At 35.5% G+C, this 27,364-nt stretch overlaps 1 protein-coding gene across 1 annotated transcript in view; it reads left to right on the forward strand.

The window, feature by feature from the left end:
- The first annotated feature begins 17,291 nt into the window (after positions 1–17,291).
- LOC145688439 (tubulin alpha-1 chain-like) overlaps positions 17,292–27,364 on the forward strand; it is a 181,316-nt gene continuing 171,243 nt past the window's right edge. The window contains exon 1 of the mRNA XM_081762673.1: positions 17,292–17,620. Coding sequence (XP_081618799.1) covers positions 17,618–17,620 — 3 coding nt within the window. The 5' untranslated portion in view covers positions 17,292–17,617. The remainder of the gene's footprint in view (positions 17,621–27,364) is intronic.

Raw genomic sequence — 27,364 nt, forward strand, 5'->3', positions numbered from 1 at the left:
CACTTTGTTGTGTGTTATGGTATACTAAAGCACTAACTATTCCCAAAATTTCAGATTTTTTTTATCCAGGCCCATTGGAGATATTGGACAGTGAAATATGCTAAATTGGCATAATTCCCCAAATTTATGATTTTTTAGGCCTTTGGGAGCAGCTACAGGTCTGTAAATTTCTGTATATTAACTTATGACCCCGGACTACATGCACATACAAATTCTAACATCTACATCATGTTTCCTCTTCCCAAACATGTTTTCAATGTCCAAAAATGTTGTCTTGTAGGCCCTGATTTCAGCCCCTTCAAATGGTTTTAGGCAAAAATGTTAAAAATCAAAGTTTTAGCTCTGCACGAGTTGGAGACGTCCAGCAATTTTCATTTTGTTAGGACAAATACATGCTGAGATATTCAAACCAACGTAAACACGTAAAATCGAAAAAAACGCAAAATGGCGGCAGCGGTTGCGTGGCCATGGGATGTTGTAAAAAAATTAATTGTGGTTTTGAAGTACCCTGATATAGAACAAACATCAATGAAAAATTAGATTTTTTTGAAAAGGTCGAGCGGCATTTTTTTTCTCGATCACTGCATGGATTGACCCAATATTATTATGTTCGTGTGTAAACCTAAAAAGAATCTGACATAAAGATAATCTCTTCTGTTCATATCAGTAGCTTCGACTATATGTATATTTCTTTCCTTCTTTTGTCATTTTAATAATAATAATAATAATAATAATAATAATAATAATAATAATAATAATAATAATAATAATAATTGGACACTCTTTTCCTCAGAAACTTGCGACTTGAAGGTCTACATTGTAGAGCTCTGCCGACGACAACACACTGGACATTGTTTATAAAAATATCGAAATGCATTATTCACAAACTTATTGTCTACGGTTTGAACTACAAGAAGTGATCATATTTCTTCGCGATAATGTGAATACAAAAGTGAAATGTTGTGTTTCTACACAATTTCCTTTTCTCGGCTGACTGCAAAATAAAAAAATACTTCTATTGTTGTAAAGATAATAATAGTACGTCTTCAGGGCGGATCGATCTGAGAACCCCGTGAACTTGAGCCCACGGTGTTACCTATTACATTATCAAGACCTGCTTGCAAGAAAAGCTCTACATTGAGTGATGTGTCGAAAGAGTCCAAACACTTTACATCGCATTGTATTTTTTTCCTTGTTTCGTTTTTATTGCGTTCACCCTTTATGGTTTTCATACAATCCACGAAAAAGCAAATATATTTTTCACCACGATGTCCAGGAATACTATTTTAACTGATCAGCAAATAGGAAGCTACAGGCGAAATGATATGGGGTAATGTGTAGTATTTTATTTTCATAGCAGCAAGGGGCAAGTTACTATCCTGCGGAAAACATGCATAAACTTATGTGACAGACAATAAAAATCAGTGACGTGAACACAATCTGAATTTATAATTGGTATGTTTCTACTTACTGTTAGGCATGTGTAATTCCCCAAATTAAAATTTTAGGACATTTGTTATATAATACCGTAATATAAATAATGACTTATTTTCTTTGAATCCTTTTCCTTGCTTACGAAGCATAAGTAGATGCCTAGGCTGATACTACTAATAGATGAAATGCGCATTTATTGAAAAGATGGGTATACTGACATGGGGTATATACTGTTCGTATACTAGGTCCTAGAGGAGAGGAGAAGATAAGATTACATATCAGGTTAAGTCACGCACAGTCGCGCACCTTCATTTTAGTTGCACTTTATTTTCAGAAATATATCTGGGACTGAGAAGAAAAGTAGTATAAGTCATAAAATATTAATTTCACAGGAGAAGCGGAAAAGTGTTTTCAAGACAATATTTTGTTGAATTGCGTAGATTGTTTATTGACGGAAAACTTGTTTACTTCCTGCGTTCCAGTTGTCCACATCACTAAACCTTCCCTGCGTTCCTCGTACTAAAGTAAGTAAGAAAAAACATGATAACTCAATTTCGGCCAAAAGGTGACTTGGCATAATTTACCTCTCAGCTCCAGATATAGGTTGGGAATGAGATTTTCAGTGCTTTGACTCTGACATGATATAAGTCTTTTTATTAATTTCACAAGGAAACGGGGAAGCGAAAGCTCCCTCCAGAATTGGACAATGAAAAGCACAAGTTCTCAAAAAATATTAGGGAATGAACGTGAGTTTACAATATGTGTATGTCAATTTTCCAGCATGAGAAGAAGGATATATCTACCTGGGCAATTCATTGCAATTTGTGCCTAAGTAGCGGGAGCGGAATTAATACAAATTGAAGTGACTACTAAACCCGCCAGAGCAAGTTCTGTTTGAAATAATGTAGAATACGATTCTTTCTTTAAAACGGAAAAGCGAAGAGAAATCAATTTCACCTCACTTTTCTCTGTGGCAGTCGGACACAAATCATCACACTTATCCCCAAAAAGCACTTTTCAAATCGGATTATTGGGTGGGTCCCCTCAGTTCCAATATTAGGGCGACATGTTCCCCCAATTCTTCGGAATTTGTGCCCGTATCTACAGCTGAGACAATTGCCCAGCATGAGGAGAGGAACATAACCTCCTCTGCCACTTACTGCAATTTGTGTCTAACTAGTGAAGTACATGAAGTGGTACGCGGGGATCTGCATGTGTTATATGTGGAAAGGTCACACCGAGTATATCCCACGTTTGAAATATGTCGCTTGAATGGGACCTGTAGGGGGCCTGGCGACCAATTTAAAATAAGAACAAAACATGCTCCGAAACACCAGAAAACGTGGAGAAAATAAGAAGCTATGATGGAATTGTTTTGAGACGTGGTATACATAAGTTTAAAAGGTAGCTGAATACTAATCTGACATCAAATGTTTACAAATCAAAATGATGGATCCAACATGGCCGACACAAATTACAAAATACAACCTATGGATCTGAAATTGGATATATGGAGACACTCGACGTTTCTATGTATGAATCGGATACCAAAATGTTAAACTCAAAATGGCAGATCCAATATAGCGGACAAAATGCAAAACACTGCAGGAACTGAAAGCAGGTAGGTAGAGGTTTTCGTGGTCGCGATGTACGAATTCAATGTTAAAAGTGCAAAATTCAATATGACGCATCCAATATGATGGACAAAAGGTGCAAAAGTACATAATGGACGTATGTGTATCGAGACGAGCCTTTTCTCCGTCTTGATCTCGTCTCGATTTGGAAAATCACATTAGAGACGAGACCGAGACAAGATCGAATCTCTCGGTGTCAGTACCATCCCTACTACGGAGAGTGGACATTTGTCATACATATTGCTCACAAATTTACACGACATAATGTGAAACCGGAAGGACAGTTATGGAAGCATAAAGATGTTTTAAACGCGCATTTTTCACTGTCATTGTTCGTATCTTCAGATGGTATCTGCAAATAATAGCAACATATCCTAAGCGAGATATTACAGATGTAAAGTATAGTCGATGCAGCTTTTCAGTGACATGTAACACATGCCGATCCCCGCGTATCCGTTCGGGGGCAAGATAGAAAGTTGATATTAAAATACTTATTGTCTATGATTGCAATCTGTTCGTATCATAAAACTTTTATGTACGCTATAAAACCTGCCCTGCATTCTGTGCCTACATTTTGGCATGATAGTATAGTAAAACACGTTTCCTGTTTATCGTAAAATATCACCTGCCTCTTCTTGCCCCCTTATGTGCTATAGGTATGTGTAGTAGAAAAATACTACATGCGTAAGAATAACATATCCCCGTTATGTAAATATTTTTATTTTTATTTTATTTTATTTATTTATCTATTTATTTTTGCATTTTTCGTTCGACACAATTTATCCGTCATATTGCATTTTGTACTTTTAACATTGAATGCGTATTCAGCGAACACGAAAAGCTCTACCTACTGGCTTTCAGATCCATAGCAGTATTTTGCATTTTGTCCGCCATTTTGAATTTCACACTTTTGGTATCCGATTCATACATAGCGACGTCCGACGTCAGGTACCTCTATATACTTAATTTCAGATTCATAGCATGTTTCTTTGTAATTTGTGTCGGTCATGTTGGATACGACAGTTTGATTTGTAAACATTTGATGTTAGATTCGTATTCAGCTACCTTTCAAACCTATAAATACCGCGTTTCAAAACAATTCCATCATAGCTTCTTATTTTGTCCACGTTTTCTGGTGTTTCAGAGCATACCTTGTTCTGATCTTCAAATGGTTGCCACTCCCCCTACAGACCCCATTCAAGCGAGATATTTCACATGAAAGACATACTAGGTGTAACCTTTCGAACGATATATAACACATGCAGATCCCCGCGTACCACTTTATGTACTTCGCTAGTAAGTAGAGGGAGCGAAATTAAAACAGATTGATGTGACCTAAATGCAGCAGGAAACGAAGTTCAGTTTGAAATATTAAAGAACACAATTTTAAAAAAATGAAACAAGCTAAAGGACATCAATTTCATCTCACTTTCCTTTGTGGCAGTCGAACACAAATCATCACATTTCTCGCCAAAAACACATTTCAAGCCGGAGTATTGGGGTGATTGTTCCCCTCAACCCCCGGAATTTACGCCAGTGGTATCTATTGCAAGAAACAGAATTGAAATATTCGCTTACATCTATGAGATATTAACTATAAGTAGTATAAAATGGATCGATCTCGGCCAGACATGGCTCATAATAGAACAACTCAGGAGCCCCTGGGAAATCGAGCACCTTGAACCGTCCACCCACGGTCTTTTACGACCTCCATTTTAGGGGTGTATTTGTTCCCTTTTATGAGCACTTTTTAGGGGGTGTACTCGTTCTCTTTTATGAGTACATTTTAAGGGGTGGACTCGTTCCCTTTTATGATAACTTTTTCAACCCCTATTTTACCATAGCACAGACTACGAACACATAGCAGAGCAGATAATACATAAGACTACGTAACATAACAGGGATGGACTCGTTTCCTTTTATGAACATTTTTAGAGGTGGACTCGTTCTCTTTTATGATCACTTTTTCCACCCCTACTTGAACATAGAAGATAATACATAAGATTACGTAACATAGCAGGGATGTATTCGTTTCCTTTTATGAGCATTTTTAGGGGTGTATTCGTTCTCTTTTATGAACACTTTTTCAAACTCTATTTGAACATAGCAGATAATGCATAAGGCTACGAAACATAGCAGGGATGTATATATTCCCTTTTATTAGCATTTTTTTCAACATAGCAGACAATGAATACCTATGTAACATAGCAAAGGGAATGTACCGAACACATAACTATTTAACGTAGTAGGGCTGTATTCGTTCCACCCCTATTTAAACGTAGCAGAACTAGTAAAAGAGTATGGCTTATTTTCCAACCCCTATTTTAACATAGCAGAAATACATAAGACTACGAAACATAGCAGGGGTGCATTCATTCCCTTTTATGAGCATTCTTTCAACCCCTATTTTAAATATAAACATAGCAGACAATGAATACCTATGTAACATAGCAAACGGGGTGTACATAAGATTACGAACACACAACTATTTAACATAGTAGGGGTGTATTCGTTCCACCCCTATTTAAACATAGCAAAAATCACACAGAGACTACGAGACTCGTTAACGTAGCACATAGCAGGAGTGTATTCGTTCCACCCCAATTTTAACGTAGCACAGATTTCGCCCCACCCTTAATTTAACATAGCAGAAATGACACAAGCATGTTCCCAAACTACTGACCATCAAGAACAGAGGTCAAACTCAAAAACGGAGCCACATTTAGTAATTGGTCATCAAATACTACAAGTTCCAAAATAATGACCATCGAGGTCAAAGGTCAAAATACTTAAAACCTAATAACTCGAAAACGGAGCCACATATTGAGATGATGTTTCCACATTTAGTAATTGGTCAGCAACTACTACAATTTCCAAAAATTATGATCATAGAGGTCAAGGGGCAAAATATTTAAAATCGAATAACTCCAAAACGGAGCCACATATTGAGATGATGTTTCCACATTTAGTAATTGGTCATCAACTACTAGAAGTTCCAAAAATAATGACCATCGAGGTCAAAGGGCAAAATACTTAAAACCTAATAACTCGAAAACGGAGCCACATATTGAGATGATGTTTCCACATTTAGTAATTGGTCAGCAACTACTACAATTTCCAAAAATAATGATCATCGAGGTCAAGGGGCAAAATACTTAAAATCGAATAACTCGAAAACGGAGCCACATATTGAGGTGTTGTTTCCACATCTAGTAATTGGTCATCAACTAGTACATGTTAAAAAGTACTGACCATCGAGGTCAAAGGTCAAAATACTTAAACCTGAAACACTCTTAAACGGAGCAACGTATTGAGGTGCTGTTTCCAAATCTAGTAATAGGTCATCAACTTGTACTGATTATCGAGGTCAAAGGTCAAATATTTAAGCCTTAATAACTTGTAAACAGCGCGTCGGATAAATTTGTGTGACATATTCAGTTTTGTACCAAGCAGAAAAAAGTGAAGAATGAATAAATTTGAGTGGCTTATTTGCTATTGTACTAACGAGAAAGAAACCATAGATATATAATTCTCAGCTAGTTAAAATGGCATATAACCTTGTACGATTTAAACAAAAAAGAGATAAATTTGAGTGACCTATTCAAAATTGTACCAACGAGGAATGCCATTTTAACTAGCTTAGAATTTTATATCATTATATACTGTTTAAACAAACGAAAAACGACAATTTTATCTTGCTCAGAATTTATTACCTTTTGTACTACTCAAATAATCAAAAGAACAATTTTGAATGTTCTGATTTTGTATCAAACCAGAATAAAACCTAAGAACGACCATTTTAACAAGTTCATAATTTCTGTACTTTTTCGTGCTATTCAAGTGAAGGAAAGAAATAAGTTGTGTCGTCAACATTTTATACTAACGAGAAAAAATGAAAGTTCAATTTAACTAGCTGAGTATATTTATATCATCTTTTAGTATTTAAATATACGAAGAAATAAATTTGAGTGACCTATTCAATTTTGTACCAACGAGAAAAGCCATATTTAATTGTCTCAGAATTCTATACCCTTTTGTACTATTTAAACAAAGGAATAAATTTGTACTAACCAGAAAAAGCGAAGAAGTTTCATTTTAACTAACTCAAAATTTTATATCATTTTGTAATACTCAAATAAACGATGGAGTATTCACTTTTGTAGCAAGCAAAAAAAGGAAACAACTAACATTTTGTACTAATCAAATAAGCGAAGGAATAAATTTGGGTGGCCTATTTAGTTTTGTACCAACCAGATAAAAACAGAAGAAGGTCAATTCTTTAACGAACTCAAACAAACGAAAGAATAAATTTGAATTGCTTAAGCAAAGAAAGTCAATGGTAACTAGCTCAGCAATTTGTACCTTTTTGTGCTATTAAAATAAACGAAGGGTTATATATGAGTGACCTATTCAATTTTGTACCAAGTAGAAAAAATTGAAGAATGAATAAATTTTGTTTGCTTCTTTACTAAATAAACAAACGAATAAATTTCTACTAACCAAAAAGGACTATTTTAACTAGCTCAGAAGTTCCAATACCATTTTGTACTATTTAAACAAACGAAGAGATAACTTTCGAGTGAGCTTTTTAATTTTGTAGTAAGAAAACAAACGAAGAAGGGCCATATTTTATATCATTTTGTACGAACCAGAAAAAAGTGAAGAATGAATAAAATTTGTGTGGACTATTTCCTTATTTTCCAACTGGAAAAAGTGAAGGGTCATTATAGCTTTTGTATTTTTCAAAAAACGAAGGAATAAATTTTTACTTACCAGCAAAGGCGAAGAAGGTCTATTTTAACTAACTCAGCATTTTATACCTTTTTGTGCTAATCAAATAGTCAAGGGACAAAATTTGAATAGTCTATTTTATTTTTGTACCCATCAGAAGAAAAGGAAAGAAGAACCATTTTAACTAGCTCAGCATTTTATACCTTTTTATGCCATTTAAAGACGGGTGTCCTATTTCCTTTTGTACCAACGTCAAAACAAAAAGCGAAGAAGGGTCATTTTTAACTGACTTAGAATATTATACCTTTTTGTAATATTTAATCAAACGAAGGGTTAAATTTCTGTGACCTATTTCGTTTTGTACCAAACAGAAAAAAGCTGCACAAGTAAACAAAGGAATCAATTTGCACTAACCAGAAAAAGCGAAGAAATGCCATTTTAACTATTTTAGCTCAGAATGTCTAGACCATGTTGTACTATTTAAACAAGCGAAGGATAAATTTGAGTGGTTATTCATTTATGTAGCAAGAAGAAAAAAGCGAAGGACTATTTTAACTAACTCAGAATTTTATATAAATTTTATAATACTCAAATAAACAAAGAAATAAATTTGGATGGAGTATTTAGTTTTGTGCCAAGCAGAAAAAGGAAAGAATTAACCAAGTAAACAAAGGAATAAATTTGTACTGACCAGAAAAGGCGAAGAAGGTTCATTTTAACAAGCTCAGCATTTTATACACTTTTGTGTCATTTAAAGTCCTAAGGTGCTCACGGAACAATTTTTAAAGTCCAAAGTTTCCCGATCACTAACTACATATTTGAATGTAAGATTTAACCAACCAGTACTGCCATTGGTTACAGACGAAAAGAGTCCGTCATAATTCAATGTTAACTTAATTGTGTAGAACAGACTCCATAGCAATTAGCGTTCTAAAGAAAACTGATGAATGACAACGAATCATTGCAATTAATAAAGAAAGAAGAAACAGCATGCTTGTCCATTTTGAATCACAGTACTGATAGAGGAAAAGGCAGAAGAGATCATATCAAAGTAAAAATCAGCTCACCAAGGAAAAGAACAGTTTTCGAAGTTCCATGTTGCAGACCATCTATAGAAAAGTGCTGAATTATTCATTCTGTTGCTGCAGATGTTTAAGCTTCTCAAAATTAATGCACTTTAAATAAAATAAAAAAGGGACGGTACGAAAATGTTACCTAACATTTGTATTGTTTGTATAGTGAGGGTACTAAGGTACAATGTATTGAGCGCACATCTGATCACCTTACTACGGAAAAACAAAGACGGTTCATTTTAACAAGCTCAGCATTTTATACCTTTTTGTGCCATTTAAAGAAATGAATATATACATATGGATGTCCTATTTCCTTTTGTAGCAACGAGAAAAAAAGCGAAGAATGACCATTTTAAACTTGCTTAGAATTTTATATCTTTTTGTAAAATTTGTACCAAGCAGAAGCAAAGAAATGCCATTTAACTAACTAATATTTTTTGTGCTACACAAATAAACAACGGTATCAATTTGTACCAACCAGAAAAAGCGAAGAAATGCCATATTTAAATAGCTCAGAATTTCTAGACCATGTTGTACTATTTAAAAAACAAAGGAATAAATTTGTACTGACCAAAAAAAGTGAAGAAGTTTCATTTTAACTTACTCAAAATTTTATATCATATTGTAATACTCAAATAAACGAAGGAATAAATTTGTGTGACCTATTCAGTTTTGTAGCAAGCAGAAAAAGGAAGAAAATAACATTTCGTACTAATCAAATAAACGAAGAAATCAATTTGGGTAATGTATTTTATTATTGTACCAATCAGAAGAAAATCAAAGAAGGTCTATTTTAACTAGCTCACCATTTTACACCATTTTTTACTACTCAAATAAACGAAGAAATACATTTGAGTGTTCTATTTTTTGTGCTACTAGATTTTGTACTATTTTGTATATTCTTGTGTCACCCAGAGAAAGGGTAACTTTAAAGTAGCATTGTGTTTCCCGTCACGTAAAAAATGCACTATATATGGAGCTTTGAAATTACACTAAAATAATGTCAATAACCGTTTGCCATCCACGGTGCCCTATGTTATATAACAGCGTTTCCCAACCTTTTTCACCTTGCGGCACACTACAGGTGCAACTTGAATTCTAGGGGCACACCCATATATATATATATATATATATATATATATATATATATATATATATATATATTACTATTATTATTTGTAAATATAAAATACTCTGGTATTTTAATGTGATTACTGATCTCCTTCTTACAGAGAAGAAAGCTCGATCACTGATTTTTCACCGTGGTAAATCATTATGCTTATTTTTCATTCTAATTTTAAAATAGAAAACAATTGCAATGAAATATAGAACTCGGGTTTTTAAAAATCCACTTTCTCTTTCGAAAACTGTATCTAACCTTTAACTAAAAGGGAAGGTCACTAAATTACGAACAAATAAACAAATCTCCTATACTTTAAAAACACAAATGTAGGTAATTTGTATGCATGTTTGCTTTGTTGAATTTATTGAATGATATCTTAAAATTTCAAGCTACGAAATAGTCTGCAACAGTAAAGAAGCAATAATGGCCATGACAATGATAAATACGTTTTTCAACATTAAAAATGTACAGAAAAGTAACACAGTATGAAACTTAAAATTGTAGATTTATAGTAGAGGTTCATAGTAATGTAAAATACAAATATATATTTTCCCCTATGTCTTACAACTTGGTTCCTATAGAATTAATAATTTGTTTCGATTTCCTCGCGGCACACCAGCGGCCCATTCGCGGCACACCAGTGTGCCGCGGCACACCGGTTGGGAAACGCTGTTATATAAGAAACAGATTTGCGCTCAATACATTGTACCTTAGTACCCTCACTATACTAACAATACAAATGTTAAGGTAACTTTTTCGTACCGTCCCTTTTTTATTTTATTTAAAGTGCATTAATTTTGAGAAGCTTAAACATCTGCAGCAACAGAATGAATAATTCAGCACTTTTCTATAGATGGTGTGCAACATGGAACTTCGAAAACTGTTCTTTTCCTTGGTGAGCTGATTTTTACTTTGATATGATCTCTTCTGCTTTTTCCTCTATCAGTACTGTGATTCAAAATGGACAAGCATGCTGTTTCTTCTTTCTTTATTAATTGCAATGATTCGTTATCATTCGTCAGTTTTCTTTAGAACGTTAATTGCTATGGAGTCTGTTCTACACAATTAAGTTAACATTGAATTATGACGCACTCTTTTCGTCTGTAACCAATGGCAGTACTGGTTGGTTAAATCTTACATTCAAATATGTAGTTAGTGATCGGGAAACTTTGGACTTTAAAAATTGTTCCGTGAGCACCTTAGGACTTTAAATGACACAAAAGTGTATAAAATGCTGAGCTTGTTAAAATGAACCTTCTTCGCCTTTTCTGGTCAGTACAAATTTATTCCTTTGTTTACTTGGTTAATTCTTTCCTTTTTCTGCTTGGCACAAAACTAAATACTCCATCCAAATTTATTTCTTCGTTTATTTGAGTATTATAAAATTTATATAAAATTCTGAGTTAGTTAAAATGGTCCTTCGCTTTTTTCTTCTTGCTACATAAATGAATAACCACTCAAATTTATCCTTCGCTTGTTTAAATAGTACAACATGGTCTAGAAATTCTGAGCTAAAATAGTTAAAATGGCATTTCTTCGCTTTTTCTGGTTAGTGCAAATTGATTCCTTTGTTTACTTGTGCAGCTTTTTTCTGTTTGGTACAAAACGAAATAGGTCACAGAAATTTAACCCTTCGTTTGATTAAATATTACAAAAAGGTATAAAATTCTAAGTCAGTTAAAAATGACCCTTCTTCGCTTTTTGTTTTGACGTTGGTACAAAAGGAAATAGGACACCCGTCTTTAAATGGCATAAAAAGGTATAAAATGCTGAGCTAGTTAAAATGGTTCTTCTTTCCTTTTCTTCTGATGGGTACAAAAATAAAATAGACTATTCAAATTTATTCCCTTGACTATTTGATTAGCACAAAAAGGTATAAAATGCTGAGTTAGTTAAAATAGACCTTCTTCGCCTTTGCTGGTAAGTAAAAATTTATTCCTTCGTTTTTTGAAAAATACAAAAGCTATAATGACCCTTCACTTTTTCCAGTTGGAAAATAAGGAAATAGTTCACTCAAATTTTATTCATTCTTCACTTTTTTCTGGTTCGTACAAAATGATATAAAATATAGCCCTTCTTCGCTTTTTTCTTCGCTACAAAATTAAAAAGCTCACTCGAAAGTTATCTCTTCGTTTGTTTAAATAGTACAAAATGGTATTGGAACTTTTGAGCCAGTCAAAATAGTCCTTTTTGGTTAGTAGAAATTTATTCGTTTGTTTATTTAGTAAAGAAGCAAACAAAATTTATTCATTCTTCAATTTTTTCTACTTGGTACAAAATTGAATAGGTCACTCAAATATAACCCTTCGTTTATTTTAATAGCACAAAAAGGTACAAATTGCTGAGCTAGTTACCATTGACCTTCTTTGCTTAAGCAATTCAAATTTATTATTTCGTTTGTTTGAGTTAGTTAAAGAACGGACCTTCTTCTGTTTTTATCTGGTTGGTACAAAACTAAATAGGCCACCCAAATTTATTCCTTCGCTTATTTGATTAGTACAAAATGTTAGTTGTTTCCTTTTTTTGCTTGCTACAAAAGTGAATACTCCATCGTTTATTTGAGTATTACAAAATGATATAAAATTTTGAGTTAGTTAAAATGAAACTTCTTCGCTTTTTCTGGTTAGTACAAATTTATTCCTTTGTTTAAATAGTACAAAAGGGTATAGAATTCTGAGACAGTTAAATATGCCATTTCTAGTTGGTACAAAACTGAATACTTCATTCAAATTTATTCCTTCGTTTATATGAGTGGTACAAAATGGTATAAAAGTCTGAGTTAGTTAAACTGATCCTTCTTCGCTTTTTCTAGTAAGTATAAATTTATTGATTCGTTTATTTTAGTAGTACAAAATGATAAAAAAATTCTGGGTTAATTAAAATGGGCCTTTTTCGCTTTTGTTAGGTTACTACAAATTTATTCCTTCGTTTATTTGAGTAGTACAAGATGATATAAAATTCTAAGCTAGTTAAACTGGCATTCCTCGTTGGTACAATTTTGAATAGGTCACTCAAATTTGTCTCTTTTTTTGTTTAAATCGTACAAGATTATATGCCATTTTAACTAGCTGAGAATTATATATCTATGGTTTCTTTCTCGTTAGTACAATAGCAAATAAGCCACTCAAATTTATTCATTCTTCACTTTTTTCTGCTTGGTACAAAACTGAATATGTCACACAAATTTATCCGACGCGCTGTTTACAAGTTATTAAGGCTTAAATATTTGACCTTTGACCTCGATAATCAGTACTAGTTGATGAGCTATTACTAGATTTGGAAACAGCACCTCAATACGTTGCTCCGTTTAAGAGTTATTCGCGTTTAAGTATTTTGACCTTTGACCTCGATGGTCAGTACTTTTTAACATGTACTAGTTGATGACCTATTACTAGATATGTAAACAAACCCCAATACGTTGCTACGTTTAAGAGTTATTAGGTTTTAAATATTTGACTTTTGACCTCGATGGTCAGTACTTTTCTAACATGTAGTAGTTGATGACCAATTACTAGATGTGGAAACAGCATCTTAATACGTTGCTCCGTTTCCGAGTTGTTCGGGTCTAAATATTTGCCCTTTGACCTCGATGGTCATTATTTTTGGAACTTGTAGTAGTTGCTGACCAATTACTAAATGTGGAAACACCATCTCAATATGTGGCTCCGTTTTCGAGTTATTAGGTTTTAAGTATTTTGACCTTTGACCTCGATGGTCATTATTTTTGGAACTTGTAGTAGTTGATGACAAATTACTAAATGTGGAAACACCACCTCAGTATGTGCTCCGTTTTCGAGTTATTAGGTTTTAGGTATTTTTACCTTTGACCTCGATGGTCATTATTTTGGTACTTGTAGTATTTGATGACCAATTACTAAATGTGGCTCCGTTTTTCAGTTTGACCTCTGTTCTCGATGGTCAGTAGTTTGGGAACATGCTTGTGTCATTTCTGCTATGTTAAATTAGGGGTTGGGGACGAAATCTGTGCTACGTTAAAATAAGGGTGGAACGAATACACTCCTGCTATGTGCTAAGTTAACGAGTCTCGTAGTCTCTGTGTAATTTCTGCTATGTTTAAATAGGGTTGGAACGAATATACCCCTACTATGTTAAATAGTTGTGTGTTCGTAATCTTATGTACTTCCCCTTGGCTATGTTACATAGGTATTCAGTGTCTGCTATGTTTATAGTTAAAATAGGGGTTGAAAAAAATGCCCATAAAAGGGAATGAATACACCCCTGCTATGTTTCGTAGTCTTATGTATTCTCTGCTCTGCTATGTGTTTGTAGTCTCAGTGTAATTTCTGCTATGTTAAAATAAGAGTTGGAAAATAAGCCATACTCCTTTTACTAGTTCTGCTATGTTTGAATAGGGGTGGAACGAATACAGCCCTACTATGTTAAATAGTTGTGTGTTCGGTACATCCCCTTTGCTATGTTACATAGATATTCATTGTCTGCTATGTTGAAAAAAATGCTAATAAAAGGGAATGAATACACCCCTGCTATGTTTCGTAGCCTTATGTATTATCTGCTATGTTCAAATAGAGTTTGAAAAAGTGGTCATAAAAGAGAACGAATACACCCCTAAAAATGCTCATAAAAGGAAACAAATACATCCCTGCTATGTTACGTATTCTTATGTATTATCTTCTATGTTCAAATAGGGGTGGAAAAAGTGGTCATAAAAGAGAACGAGTCCACCCCTAAAAAATGCTCATAAAAGGAAACGAGTCCATCCCTGTTATGTTACGTAGTCTTATGTATTATCTGCTCTGCTATGTGTTCGTAGTCTGTGCTATGGTAAAATAGGGGTTGGAAAATATGCTCATAAAAGAGAACGAATACACCTCTAAAAATGTACTCATAAAAGAGAACGAGTACACCCCCTAAAAAGTGCTCATAAAAGGGAACAAATACACCCCTAAAATGGAGGTCGTAAAAGACCGTGGGTGGACGGGTCAAGGTGCTCGATTTCCCAGGGGCTCCTGAGTTGTTCTATTATGAGCCAGGTCTGGCCCAGATCGATCCATTTTCTACTAGTACTATAGACAAGGGCGGCCATCAGGGGGGCCATGGTGGGGCGCTCCAGAATATCGAAAATCCAATAGAATTTTTACATTAGTTATAGCAAAATTTGTAACTATTTTTGAAACGTCGCTTATACTTGCTCCCCCTTGGAAACCACAACATGGGCGCCCTTGGCTATAGATACCCACTGTTAAAGTAACCGTTGTTCGTGTTAACAGAGTGGTTATATTAAGGGACTCTGCTAATTCCTATTCCTAGCTACTACAAGAAATATAATTAAAATATGATCTTACATACATGGGATATGGGCTAGAAATAGTTACAATTTAAGTAGCGTTACCCATTAATGTTTTCAGGGATTAACTCCATTAACAAACATAATATCTAAGTATTTCGAGATAATATAGGTATTTCTTGCTATCAATTGCATGAAATAGAATTCAAGAATTCGCCTTCATCTATGGAATACCACTAAAGTTCCCATTATTCGTTCATATGTTAACGATTTATTCTGTTAACGGACTTGGTCGAGATAATTGTTCTAGTTGACTATGGTAAAAATGTTATTGAAACATTCGCTTACACACATGGGATGTCGGCTAAAGATAGCCACAGTTAAATTCACTGATATCCGTTAGTATGTTAACGGATTGGCTCCATCATTAGATTGGGACGAGGTGACCGCGTGTAGCGTAGTCGTTAACGCTCTCGCCTTTGGTGCGAGCGGTCCGGGGTTCGATTCCCGGTGGGGGCACTCTGTTGAAAAAGTGTGAAAAGCTTTTTCAGACCAGCAATTCTGAATGAGATTTTCCTCATTCACACCAGGCAAATACCGGGGTGTTGGGTAACATATAGGTCCCAGACCGCTTCCTTACTCTTCTCTGGATAGTGTGCTCGACCAGGGATATCATCCCTCAAATCGTAATATGGCCAAGATGCCAAAAGCCCAGAAATCTAAATCCTGAATCCCCTCCTCCGTGAACTTGACAGAGAAAAATTTTCTAGCTATCTATTGCAGAAACTAGAATTCAAAAATCTGCTTACACTTATGTAATATAGATTGCCACCGTCAAAGCCCCGTTACTCATTGCAAAGTTAGCGGTTTGCCTCAATTAACCAGTTTAGCCGAGGTTATAGTTCTAGCTGTTTGTGGCAAAACACAATTTAAAAAATCGCTTACATGCATAGTATATAGGCTATAGACTGCTACCATTAAAGATATGTTGACTCCATTAATGAACTCGGTCGAGGTAATCGATCTAGGTATTCTTTGTGAAAAGATACAATTAAAAAATTCTCATTGTGCGGAGTAACGGACAGACGGAGAGCGTGGACGGAGAGGCGTACTAACATCACAATCTTAAAAGTCTCACTACGTGATCCCAATAAAACATCTAAATTGTACTTTTTCTATTTTATAGCATATAACGGCATATTGGTCTGGGGACAGCGAAAATGTGGTGAACAGGACCCCCTAGCGATCCCTTGGTTGCGGACCAGGACTTTATCTTACAGAATGGAGTTGGTAACCAAAAGGTTAAAAATCACAATTAAAGGTCTAGTATCGATTCAGGTATATTATGATAGCCAACTATACTTTTTCTGCTACTCATGGAATCAAAGAAAGGACAAATCATACATTAAAAAAATATTTGCTGGCTGGATGAAACATACTAACAGGCCGCCGCTTAGCCATCACTAATCTAGGTAGTAATAATTTCGGCAGATAAGGTAACTCACTAACAGTTAAGATCTTCGTTGGTTAATTGGAAGTTAATTGTCTCCATTAAAAGCGAAACTACGTGAGATATAGACCTACATGAGCTCCCACCGGGAATCGAACTCGGGCCTCCCACGTCATGGGTAGTACATACACTAACCATATAGAGTAAGTTATGATTTGGGCCATGATAAGTTCTGTCATTGTTTCAGTGAATAGGAGAGATTACACAGGAATTAGTTGGGTCAGAGTGCGTATGCTTCATCCATTGGGAAGGGTTCTAGAACAATAGTCCACATCCATTAAGATGTAATAAAGAAAGTATCAACCTGGCTAGTAACCTGCCTTCACCTATGTGTGAGGACCAGCATTCTAGAATCTTCCCGAGCTCTCTATTGGCTGAGCAGTTAACGCCACGTCTGTGACGTGGGAGATCCAGGTTCGATTCCCAGCGGGAACTCATGTGGTTCGGATTCCACGTTAAGCTATAGGTCCACGTCTCATAACTTCGCTGCTGAAAGAGACGCTAAACATAAACTCAACTCTAGAACCTTCTCCATACATTGTTTTTAGCAAAAATCCGAAAATGGTTTTAGGAAGGCAGAAAACGAGAACAAACTCTAGCTTGAGCCGGCAAACAACATTCAATTTCAACACTGGAATGTGACAGCATTTCTCTAATTCTGTTCGTATAGAGGCGCTGACTGAGCGCTCGTTTCAGTTGTTTTGTTACGAAAAGTTGGTAGCAACTATTGCTGTGTCTGTATACATGAAGCAAAGATTGTCTTGAGACGCATGCTATCAGACAGCTGCAATCAGTGCTGTACACCGATACTTGTCCTGTTCTCAAATTAGGGAGGCTGAATCAATTATGGTAAGTTGAAATAATAATGTTAATCATAATATGAGATTAAATGATTTATTTTTCTAAAGAGTTTTTCTCATATTTACGTTTAAGTAAGCCAAGGGTAAGAAACCTGAGGCCTTCAGAATCGTAAAATGGGGCCTGCTGGTCCTGTTACTAAAAATGTTAAATTATATACGTAAATGATATAAAATAGTTAATGAATGATAGTTTTTTTTATTTTATAATTTCAATATGTTATAGTCTTATACATTTTCATGTAAACGATTGATGTAATTAATAACACTAAAATAATTGCAAAAATGGGTGTATTCAAAACTATTATGTACTCGGCCTTCTGGAAAATAGACATTGTCAATGTGGCCTTTTAAAAGAAAATACAATCAAACACATAGGTTTTCTACTCCTGAATTAGACATTGTGAAACTTGTTCATGAGGCTTATGTAGGTGAAGTAACAGTTTTCTTTTAATGAAAATTTGTTTCCAGATTTACTAACAAAATTTGCATGATATCTATCTTATGAAAATAAAACTTTTTCTGGTTCAGATTTACTACGTAGATATTGGTTGCAAATCTCCCCCCCCCCTTAATATCTAGTAGAGCATAGGTTCTAACGCTGGACGGGATTGCGGTGACTCAGTAGTAGAGCGGAGCGCTAACCTATGTTGGAAAGGCTCCTATTATAGTTCCAAGCAGGGGCGGCGATTGGACGTTAAAAGTGGGGGGGGGGCAAGACATGATCTGGATATTTGGCGAAAGGTTGTATAACTAATAGGATATTCTTTTTCAGTTAAAATATCGTATTTCATATTTTAATAAATAAATTGACAGAGCAATGAAAGTAGGTACTAGCCCTTTGTACTCTTAAAGAACAGAAATGTAAGAAGAGGTTTGATTCCTTGCTCATGAACATCTTAAAATTGTCTGGAAAATTGTGTAATTACGTTATTTAATAACAAATTTGCGAAACAAACAAATGGAAAGAATAAAATTAATCATAGTAATAAATAATGAAGCTCGTTTTGTAGAAGTTATATTGAAAGTGGAGATTAATGTACAACTTATATTTTTAATTCCACACATTAAATGTATGCTTTTACTCTTAGAAAATGAAAGACAGTAAATACTACAAGCATATGCTACGACATTTAAAGAAATAAGCAATTGCAATATTAATTGCTTTAGATTGCAATTAAAATGCAATTCCTGTAGCTATCTTAACTCCACGGGAAGACAAATATCCAATATGTACTCACACAACAGCAAATATTATATGGCACAATTTTTTTTTCTATGAACAAGTAGTACATAGAAAAACTTTACATTTCAAAATGAAACTATATGCATTAAGGAGTCAACTGCCTCCCCTTGCCCCCTAATCGCCGCCCATGGTTCCAAGTAATGAGAATTTGCCTTAACACGGAATTAATAAAATTTCTAAAAGTTTCCCCGTTCCTTTGCACATTTTTACTCTACAGTTTTTCTTTTTACTCTACATCTTAAGTGAAATATGTAAATGGAATCTATATGGTTAGCGTACGGTGTACCGCGTACGCCGTATTCTGTCTATGGCGTGGGAGACCTGAGTTTGATTCCCTGTGGGAGCTCACGTGATTCGTTCTATGTTAAGCTGCTGTAGTTCTATATCTGGGAAGGTTCTAAGATTAGTAACTAAGTTGGTTCCTTTCTGTACCAAAATTTACATAGTATTGCCGAGCGAAACTTTGCGAGTGAAGGCGGGTTAGAGCCCTGCAGGGCAAGTCTTTACTTTGACTCACAGTGACATTAATCGGTTCTTATAGGTTCAGTCACTTCTTGGAACTGTTTCTGGGTGAGTCGCTTGTTGGAATTGCTTGTGCCTTTGGTGTGACGTCGTAGTTCATATTTTTCCTAGTAGGTGTCTGCGTACAGTCATATGGTAGTTTGTTAGTGTGATGTCACATGTTGTGTGTGCGTGCTGTTGTTGGTGGCATGCGGAGAGCGCGTAATTGAATTTTCGTTTCATGGCGACGATCGAGTTAGCAAATGCTATTGAGAAACCGCTTCATGAATTTAATAGAAAGAATTTCAACTTGTCGTTTTTAAATAAGTTTGTATTTGATTCGGATATTAACTCATATCGCTTTGCAGCAGTGTGTGGTTTGAGTTACAGAAAACCTATCATGGTTGTGGTCTAAGGCTGAAGATATTTCCGACGTATGGTAAAAGTGGGTAAAAGCAATTATGAGTTCATTATTCATGAGTGTTCTCCTATGGCGAAATGATGAGTGTTTTCTTGGATATAGTATACATGAAACTGCATCAGTTCCCGAAGGAGCAGGACGCTCATACTTTTAGGGATTATTCATTGAGTATGTACGAACTTACAAAGGGGGTAACAAAGCGACTTTTATTTACTTATCGACTAAAACGAAAATAAAAAAGAACGTACCTGTACTTTATATATGCATGTGTACTGCCCTTGTACTTTATCTATGACTATGTGTGGGGGGGGGGGGCGAAATTTAACGCATATCGCATGTCTTGTGCACATGGATACTTCTTACTATTGCACTACGTAGAAAATTTATGGTGTTTTATGTAGAAGTGGTAATAGAACACAGGAGAAACTCAGATCAGGGGGTTCTCATGTATACTGTTACCGTTTTCTTTTTTAATTCATATTATTTTTATTCTTTATTTGTTTTGCATTTGAGTATTAAGCAAAGTATTTAGTTTGCTGCTGGTTGTCCTATTGTCTTGTTGAGATGTAATTTTTCTTTGTCATGCACTGATTTATGATTATTGACGAGTTTTTTTTTATTTTTTCACCTTATATTAGCTTTATAGTAGTGATGTGATTATTTATTGTTGTTTTGGATGTTTTTATGGTACTTGAGCGGGGGGTTTGGGGGGCGGTATCCCCACATTTAGATCTGAAAATTGATAGTCACCGCTTCACTTGAATTGATTTCTCGGAGGACTTTAGGAATGGTGTTTAGTAACATTTGGCCCTTGAACTTATAGTATAATTCTTAACATCGTACAATACTTTGATTGTGATAGTAACTGTAAGCGATTCATTTGATCCGGTTCCGGGAGAAGTTTAGGAATGATTCCTAAACTGCTCCGGGAATCTGATCAGATGAATCGGTTGAAGTCACTGTTTGAGTCAAAGTAAAAATTTGCCTTCTGTTTATTACAGCTAAATGAGAAGGGGGACCTGTGTTCTAGAACCTTGCCTCATCTCATATCGTCTTGCTGCTGAAAGGACACTGAACTTCCAACCAAGATCTTAATTGTGGCTGATATTTAGCACTCCCCCAATCTTGCACATATAAGATTTACAGTGTGTTACTTGCTGTACAAAATATAACTGAGCTAGGGACAGCTAGCGAAGGGAGTTAGAAGCCCCCAGGGCCCTTGTACTTCTTTCTACCTTTATCACAATTTAGACACAAAAAAAAGGTACTCTGTTCTGGAACCATGAAACTAGTTGGGGGAGATACTAAATGCCATCATTAACTGTTAGTGAGTTGTTGCTTATCTGTTTATTATTACTACTTAGATTAACGGCGACCTGTTAGTTTGTTTCATTTATCCCATGAATATTTTTATTGAAAGATTTGTTCTGTTTTTGATTCCATAGATAGCAGGTAAAGTGTAGTTGGCCATCATAATATACCTCAATCGATATTTGGCGTGACGTTTTACCCTTTGTTACCAAGCCTATTCTGCAAGATAGTCCTGGTCCGCAACCAAGAGCTAGGGAGTCCTACTCTAAAATTTCGTTGCCCCCAGGCCACAATATACCATTATGTGCTATATACAAAAAGTACAATATAGATATTTGAGAGATGTTTTATTAGGATCACGTTATGAGACTTTTAAGATTATTACGCTTCTCAGTCCACCCCCTTCGTCTCTTACTGCAGACGATAACTCTTGAACAAATGAAGTTTTTTAATTGTATCTTTTTCGCAGTAGATAGCTAGATCGACTATCTCGGCCGAGTTCGTTAATGGAGTCAATTTAACGTATTAACGGATAACTTATCTTTAATGGTAGCAGTGTATAGCCCATATCCCATGCAAGTAAGCGATTTTTTTTTATTGCGTTTCAAATATTTCGCCGCAGACAGCCAGAACTATCACGTTGGCTAAATTCGTTAATTGAGACAATCAGCTAACTTTGCAATGACTAAGTGGGACTTTAATGGTGGCTATCTTTATTCCATATCCCACAAATGTAAGCAGAATTTTGAATTTGGTCTCTGCAATAGATAGCTAGAAAAATTCTCAGTAGAGTTCAATAACGGAGTCAATCCGTTAACGTATTAACGGATAACGGCGATTTTAACTGGCTATCTTTAGCCGACATTCCATGTGTGTGAGTGAATTTTTCAATACATTTTTACCATAGCTAACTAAAACAATTATCTCGACCAAGTCCGTTAATAGAATCAATCGTTAACATTAACGGATAACTGGAACATTAGTGGTGGCTATATAAAGCCTATATTCTATAGATGTAGGCGAACTCTTGAACTTTATTTCATGCAATAGATAGCTAGAAATATTATCTCGAAAGTGTTTAACGGATTCAATCCATTAACATACTAACAGGTAACGCACCTTCTATAGCTTATATTTCATGTAGTTTGAACTGTCAATGATTCTTGGATTTGATGTTGGGTTTTCCGGGATCTTGTGATGGCCGAGAGAAACTTTGTGCCTAGCCGTACGGGATGGAGTGCTGCCCTGAAAGGAAAAGCTAGGAATGCAGCATGTTAAACCTCCCAAGAAGTCTGGTTTCTACCATAAGCAAGGGGGCACGATGGCTCAGTGGTACAGCGCTTATCTCTGGTGCGTGGGTCTTTTGGTTCGAACTCCGGCCAAGTTAGCTTGTGGTTGACAATCGTGTTCATGGGATTTGTCGGGTACTCTCGTTTCTTCTCACTTCCTCATTCTACCAATTCTTCCATCATCATTCACTTGCCTTAATCATCCGTCTCCCTTAGCCTAAAGGGCATAAACGTTGGACATTGAACTGATAGATTTCATTTTCTACCATGAGCCGGTGGTCTTCTTGAAGGTACCCATCAGTCTAAAATAAAGTGGCGCTGGTTCCTCGTACATTGGACCTGAAGTCGTAGTTTAGTTTTGACAAGGATTGTAGTAGGTAATAGGGACTTGTCCGCCTCGTTATTCCCTAAGAACGATGATGGGTAAGTGGAGATGATTATTTTCACAGCATGGCACAAAATCACTCACTTTAAATGCAGGTACGCATGAGGAAATTAAAATTGCTTCTAGAGTTTTTGTATATATGTTAAAAAGCAGTAAGTCGACTATTGGTAACTTTGCAGTTGTCATTTTCTTCCCTTCCTCACAAGCTGAGAACGCAGAGAAGGAGAGAAAAGTATATCAAGACACAAAATTGCACAGAATAGAAGCAGAAACGTGTAACGTAGTATTGGAACACATGAACCAAACCTGATACGTTATGTAACCAGCCGGTGGTAACTAGTATTTTGTTTATTTATTCAGAATGTTCAATAGTTTTCCATCAGAGCATTACATAAAATTGCTGCTCAAGCAGAAATAAAATCTTACACATTTTGAGGTTAAGGGAGGAAAAAACAATTATATATATTTTTTAAAATTATTCTAAGGAAACTGCTATAAATACCTTTCTCTTTTTTTATATGGGATATTTATATATTATTACAGCATATTTATTGGGTAAGTGATCCGAATCTTGAGTTGACCTTGCATTATATTAAGCAATTTCGCTCGTGTCGAAACGGTTAGCCTACGCGCCTTTGGTGCGAGAGACCCGGATTCGATTCCCGTCGAGAGCTTGTGGTTTGGATCCCACGTTAAGCTATAAGATCATGTCTCATATTCTCGCTGCTGAAAGAGACGCTAAAATCACATCAAATCAATCTTGTTATTTTAAAGGTTTCACGCATTCGTAATGTGTGACCTATATTCCTAACGAAATACACGAAAATGCGGGAGAGCTCCCTTGGGCTGTGTGGATAGCATACGCGCCTTTGGCGTGGGAAACTTGGAGTTCATGTGGTTAACATCCCACGTTAAGCTGTAGTTACACGTCTCCCAGATTCAACTCCATGTGATGTCATTAATAGGTTCGTTAACTTGAAATTTAAAATGCTTTCTCAGCATCCAATTCGTAAAAGCATCACTCTGCACTTCATTTACCATTAGTAATAAAAATAAAATTCCCTAAGGTTACAGCAACAAACAGTGTGGTATACCAAACGACTTTTAGCAGAGTGATTTGGGGTCAGGACATTCAGTGCCGGATTTAATGTTTTGGAGTCCCTAGGCCCGAAGGTATTTGCCACCCTGATCCCGATTAACGAACAAAATTCCAATACAATATAAAATAGTTATTTTATACCTTCCTTTGTTTCAACTTTTTTAAAAGTAAATTTTACTGCATTTTTGTCGTTGAGTCTGCTGTACAGAAATATTTGTATTGTTACAAATTTACATTTTAAAAATAAACTTACAGGAAATGATTAGTTTCACAATATACAGTAGTTCAATAATAAAATAATTTTACATTTCCGTCCGTAACAGTGGAATATTCACATGTAGTTCTCCCAGGTCCGAGAAGTGTTCTTTTGAGCATATACAGAAAACGGAATTTGAAATTTGTAGGATATTCTTAAAGTTGTGTGCACTTGCATATGTCCTTTCATTATTGTATCTCCTGTTCATCTCGTGTATCTCCTGCTTTTCATAGGCCTGGGAAATTATATTACGCCTATGAAAAGATATAAAAAATATATTTTGTTCTGATTGTTAGAAAGAGAAGATTGTTTTGATTGTTGAAATTTATATTTTTACTCCAATACAAAATTGTTCTTTCGAATACACTAAATAACCTTTTCAATCGTAGCTATTTTTCATTATTGTAAGATCATAAAAAGTAAATGAAATGGTAGAAAAGGGTACTATGATACTATAAGAAAATTGTCATTTTATATTATTATATTATTATACTTTGAATTTTGTTCTTGTTTGCTAAATTTTCGTCAACGTGAGCCCCTACGCCCGGGCGTAAACGCAGCGCTGAGCACATCGATCCCAATATGATTCTTTTAAAAAGATCTCAAGGCCTATCAGAATGGCTTTACTTAATGTGTTGCCAGCACTCCAAACCCAACGCGATTGTTACTGGGTTTCTAAGTCTACCAGACGGCCTTGGAAATTAGCCATCTTTGGAAATTAGAGGTATTGCCCATTTTACACTATCTGCTCAATTAAGTATACACTGACGCACAGTAACCTGAAATCTCAAAGCCGGTCAAAATATGAACAATTTGGTCAATTTGCATATTATGAATATATAGGTATTAGAGGTCGCTGATGACGATTGAGGTCACAAATTAAAAATTCAAAATGGCGGAGACAACATGGCGGGCAAACATTTTTAAAAATTCTCTAAATAGGCTGAAAAGTAGTTTCGTCATACGTTTGAGGTAACTAGGATAACGATCGTAAAGTAAGAATTTCAACATTCAAAATGGTTATGAAGTGAACTGCAATACAACAAAATAATTTATTATTGCTATAGTGTCAAATTACTAATAATTGTTACAAATTGGTATTCTTGACATCTATTAGGTAACACATGAACAAATTTTGCAAGAGTGCATGGCAGCTGGGGGATACGGTGCCTCAGTGGTAGAGCATTTAAGTCTGGTGCGTGGGGTCCCTGGTTCGATCCTCAGCTAAGTAAGTTTGTAGTGGACAACATAGTGTCCGTGGGTTTTCTCAGGATACTCCCGTTTCCTCCCACTTTCTCATTCCACCAGTTATTCCATCACTTGCTTTAATCAGTCTCCCTTAGCCTAAAGTATTATGTCAGGAAAGTAAATGTACACCTATTTTTCGAGTCTGGCATTCCTGCGCTGCATCCGTGGAGAGTATGAGAATTAAATCAATCAAATGTTTACTGAGGGGCAAGAAGAAAAGTCTAATCTGAATAAGACATTCCAGAGGGGCACAAGCTGTGAATACGAATAGTGTATAGTGTAAATAAAGGACGACACCGAAAAAGAAAGCCAGAAACAGCTGCTATACGGAGAAAAAAGAGTAAAATTTGTCGAAGTGGGAACATAAAACACAAATAGCACAAATACGCCAAAAACTAAACGGTCACCACGCCATGATCTTGGTGTAGTGGTTAAGGTGCTGGCTTACAAATGCAAAGGACGCCAGTTCGAATCTCCGGCAATGACATTTTAAAAAAATTTTGTTAATAATACATACAGCTCATGAGAGATGGTAAAAGAGGTCGTATTTAGTCTTTTGTAGCAATTATTATTGGTAATGTTTAGTACTCATAATACTTTTTGTCTTTGCGTATTGCTTTTATTCTTGTCTTCATTTCGAAAAAGAATAATATCCGAACAAATGCCACCAAAATTCCTCTTATTTTGAATGTAAACGCCATTTGCAATTAGTAAAGAATAAAAATTGAACGTTCCGAGGTAGCTGCAGAAAGTTAAAAAAAAAACATGGAAATGGAGGGGTTTGAACCCGTACTCATGGTTATTAAAAATACAATCTCTACCTGCCTTACACCTCTCGACCACTTTTCTAGCAAGTAAGGGGCTTGTGTTTAGGTTACGCTGGTCAATACGTTTTAGAAAGAGGCCCGTTTTAGCTCTGACGCACCACAGGTGCGAGAAGGGAGCAAAACACGGTTTCTCACTCCCTCTGTGTGTGTATTTATCTGTGTATATATATAACGCTATTTGGGAATGCCATAACCACCCTAATTTTCAGCGGATTGAGACGAAACTTAGCACAAACATTATTTGTTGAAATTTCTTGAATGAGTTCGTTAACCAGAATAATCAGATGAAAATGTTCAAAATGGCGGCCCTTCAAACTCTTAAACAGTTCCAAGGGAACCAAATTTCGCCCATAAATAGGTATTCAGAAGGTTTGAGTAACTTTTCCTCTTTTACTGAAATATTTGTGTGCAGGGACTTATCCTCTTTTATTGAAATATTGCACCCACTTACTCGCCTAAAGAAGGTTCACGCCCTTTCGCTACGGTCAGGCTTTTTTTTTTGCAGGAAGGGGGAATATTTTCCTATCGGAACAAGATGGTTGTTAGTGATAAGAAATTACACATTGAAAGTGAAGTAACTTGTGAAACGTGTTATTTGAAAGAATAATATAATAAATGTGCTTTCTCCTAACCCAGAGAACTGTAAATCATGTATTTCGAGTTCGCGAGCGTGAATGGCGAGGAGTGCTATTTGATTTGCTTTTCAGTAACACATTGCATTGCAAATAGTGGTAGGCAACATTAGTGGTAAGTAAAACAATAATAATAATAATAATAATAATAATAATAATAATAATAATAATAATAATAGGTGTTTGTGGCAAGGCAATATCTTTCTCAATTCTTTTTCAAACGTAATGATTGTAACGCCATATCTCCCTTACAAACAAAATATTAGCAATTTACATCGCGAGAACAGGAAATTGTAGTGATGGGAGCAACGTTGGACAGTATGCACTCATAGTACTCAGAAAAATAAGCAATTTCAATGCAAAGTGAACGAAGAGTCATTGTCATGGGGCCACGGCAGAGCCCTCTTTAGGCAAAATGTCTAACTTATATCGAGAGAACAGGCGGTGATAGTGGGATGGGACCAACGTTGGACAACGTGGGACCCATAAGGCGCATCGAAAAAATTAGAGAGGAAGCACCA

This window comes from Thermobia domestica, chromosome 6 (assembly GCF_964235325.1).
Source record: "Thermobia domestica chromosome 6, izTheDome1.hap1.1, whole genome shotgun sequence".
NCBI lineage: Eukaryota > Metazoa > Arthropoda > Insecta > Zygentoma > Lepismatidae > Thermobia > Thermobia domestica.